Here is a 3,493-nt window from a genome sequence, read left to right on the forward strand (position 1 = left end):
CTTTAATTCAAATTATTTCTGGACACAATAACACATTCAATTCGTCTTATTCTACTAGAAAAAGCAAAAAAACAAAAAAAAAGGCAACAGAATAAGACTTTAAAGCTTAAAATTAATAAAAACAAATGTCTAGAAATAGAATTAAAGAGTTAAATCTTAACTAGTTAGAAATATAACGAATATTGTTAGCCAGAATTAAGCTACTTCAAATTACTACAGTAAGTTCAATTTGGTGTAATTAATGTATTCGGAGGGGGTCATGGTGGCTTAGTGGTTAGCACGTTGGCATCTCTGGAAAATTGTCTGTAGTGTGTGATTGTGTGAGTGAATGAGTGTGTGTGTGTGCCCTGCGATGGGTTGGCACTCCGTCCAGGGTGTATCCTGCCTTGATGCCCGATGACGCCTGAGATAGGCACAGGCTCCCCGTGACCCGAGGTAGTTCGGATAAGCGGTAGAAAATGAGTGAGAGAGTAATGTATTCGGACACGAGGTCTGCTAACGATATGGAAGCAGGAAGCACACACGTACAACACACACATTTCTTTACAAACTATTGTTTGGAAAATGGGATTTTAATTTAGTTAACATCCATAAGAGGAGCACAAATAAACGAAACCAGGGTTGGAGTACAACAGGAACACCAGACACGGAATATTCCAGCTGTACAACACTGAAGCACCAGCACAAGCCTTTACACTTCACCACCATCATCAGTGCAACCAGCAAAGCATCGACGTCTTTTGACGAGGCGTTGTTAAAATCCACACGCGTTAATTCAAAGCAGCTGAATTCCGACAGAAAAAATAAAATAAATAAAAACAGATTTAATAATAATAAAATAAAAAAACCTGATGAGATGATGCGTTCTTCGTCCGTCTTCGTCTCCAACTCGGACGAGCGCTTAAACAGAGCACGACTTTTCCTTACGGTTTCGATAGAAAAATCCACAAGAGCCTTTTAACACTTTTTAACATACACACACGCGCGCGCACTCGTTATCAAACCCTAGGATAACCGAGATAAAAATAATAACGATGAGAATAATTTGTTAAGATGTTTCCATGAGAAGATGGGTAAGTGGTGTAGAATCTACACCTGCTACAATGCTGATGAGGCTTTGCTCAGTAGAAAACAACCGCCAGCAGGAGCGGGAGCGAAGCGGCGTTCTGACGGAACATACGAACTGTAACCACATGGCAGATGCACCGATGTTACACCTCAAAACTGCAGATCTTTTGTACAAACAGGAAATAAACAGGAGAAACACACACAGACCACAGCGCTGTTGAAATCTCCAATCTGATTGGTTTAGAAGGAAGTTAGTCGATTCATTTTCTATAACAGCAGCTCCTGTAGCTAACCAGTTCTGACCGTAGGCGGACGGATAGAAAAAATAAACAAATAAAAGAAAACGAATCATTGTTTTCTTTGTTGATTTTTTTTTTTTTTTTTTGGAAGGAGTCTCCAGTGTCTCTGGAGCTGATAGTGAAAGGAGTCAAAAAAATCAAACTAATATTCCTTCTTGTTTAATGATTAAAATAAAACACTTTTGCTTCATTTTAGAAATAAGCATGGAAAAAAATTCAAATGCTTCTGCTAGACATTATATTTAAATCGAATTAGAAAAATCTGTGAAATTTTCATGTTCTCTTGCTCAGATGTCCCGTTTTTGAGGCAAACGGGACTTTGTATGTTTCGCCTTATTAAGTTCAAGAAATAGCTGAGGGAGAAAAAGAAAAAAAGTGAGACTTCTGCTGCTATAATGCGAGTGATAAAAGGAACTAATTTGCTTTGTGAACGTTTCACGACATTAAATGCTCGGTTATAGAGTTCCAAAGTTTAACGATGAAAAAATTGTAAACGGCGTGATTAATAAAACGCTGCTGTTATTCGAAAACGATCGACTTCCTGGTAAAGAATCTCTCTCTCACACACACACACACACACACACAAGGTATACTGATGACCTGTTAGTTGTTATTACAGCAGGCAGATTCATAGCGTATCATACAGCATAGCTTTATCGATAGCTATACTAGCAGGTAAAGCCGAAACTCCTGCTTTCGATTAATACACAACTTGCAAAGGTTTACTGTGAATCCTGTTAAAAAAAACAAAAAAAAACAAAAAAAAACACCATGTGTGCGCTTTAGGAACAGCGAGAGACTTCAGTAAGTATGTAAAAGCTTTTCCTTTATGCTTCCTTACGCCGTAGGTCGACACGAGGGACACAAACGCTACAGGAAAGTACGGCTGAGGCTGAAAACGGAAGCCGGAGAGACGTCGCGGGTCGCTCGAGTCGACCGTGTGCTGGATGTGTTTTACAGGTGGGGTTCTGAAGGATAAGTACGGAGCATGTGAGGAGGTTTCAGATCAGTATTTGTTACAGCAGTTCCTTTCTGCTGTACTGGAGCGACAAAAAACGAGACGACACCGTTTTTGGGTTACGGCCCAAAAATTACAATATACTCTAACACACACACACACACACACACACACACACACACACACACACACACACACACACACCATGAACAGTGCAAATCAGCTTCCCTGTCCTCATACTGGACTATATACACAGAGAATCAGGCATAACGGTAACAGTTAGGAAGTGTTGGTTCTGTGCGATGGAGTCTTTCTCCATCTCTGAGTCAGTTTGAAACTCTGCATCTCTTTTGTTCTCTCTTTCTCTTTTATCATCACCTCTTCTCACCTTCAATCCTTCCGTTTGTGCCTATTCATCTTTTCTTCACTCTCGTTTCTTTTTTATTTATATATATTTTTTTATTTATACAGGCTCATTGTAGGGCTCTGGTACATGCACATGTAAGCATCGCAGAGCAGGCGGCGCGCGTAACCCTGGATGTTTTTAGGGTCGAGCGCGTGGAGCTCTTCGGGGGTCATTTTCAGGTACGCGCCCACCTCAGGACACGGGGACACCTGCGGGATGTTAAAACCGTTCTGACCACCTGTTCACACAGAGAGGGGGGGGGGGGGCACAAATAAAAAGGGAGAGAGAAACAGAAAGGGAGGGAAGGAGAGAGAGAGAGAGAGAGAGGAAGAGAGAGAGAGAGAGGGAGAGAGACAAAAAAGGGGAGAGAGAAACAGAAAGGGAGGGAAGTAGAGAGAGAGGGAGAGAGAGTAAAAAAGAGAGAGAGAGAAAGAGAGAAAGCGAGGTAGAGAGAGAAAGGGAGAGAGAGAGAGAGGAAGAGAGAGAAAGGAAGAGAGATAGAGAGAGAGACAGAGAGAGAGACAAAAAGGGAGAGATGAACAGAAAGGGAGGGAAGTAGAGAGAGAGAGGGAGAGAGAGAGAGAGAGAGATAAACAGAAAGGGAGGGAAGTAGAAGTAGAGAGAGAGAGAGAGAGAGAGAGAGAGAGAGAGAGAGAGAGAGAGAGAGAGAGAGAGAGAAACAGAAAGGGAGGGAAGTAGAGAGAGAGAGTGAAAAAGAGAGAAAGAGAGAGAGATTGAGAAAGAAAAAAAGAAAGAAAGAAA

At 41.4% G+C, this 3,493-nt stretch overlaps 1 protein-coding gene across 3 annotated transcripts in view; it reads right to left on the bottom strand.

Annotated features, from left to right (window-relative positions):
• Positions 1 to 538: 538 nt before the first annotated feature.
• Positions 539 to 3,493, bottom strand: part of cylda (cylindromatosis (turban tumor syndrome), a) — a 32,459-nt gene continuing 29,504 nt past the window's right edge. For all 3 annotated transcript variants that reach the window (XM_060859178.1, XM_060859180.1, XM_060859179.1), the window contains one exon: positions 539 to 2,969. In XM_060859178.1, coding sequence (XP_060715161.1) covers positions 2,785 to 2,969 — 185 coding nt within the window. In that variant the 3' untranslated portion in view covers positions 539 to 2,784. The remainder of the gene's footprint in view (positions 2,970 to 3,493) is intronic.

Source organism: Tachysurus vachellii, chromosome 23 (assembly GCF_030014155.1).
Source record: "Tachysurus vachellii isolate PV-2020 chromosome 23, HZAU_Pvac_v1, whole genome shotgun sequence".
Lineage (NCBI taxonomy): Eukaryota > Metazoa > Chordata > Actinopteri > Siluriformes > Bagridae > Tachysurus > Tachysurus vachellii.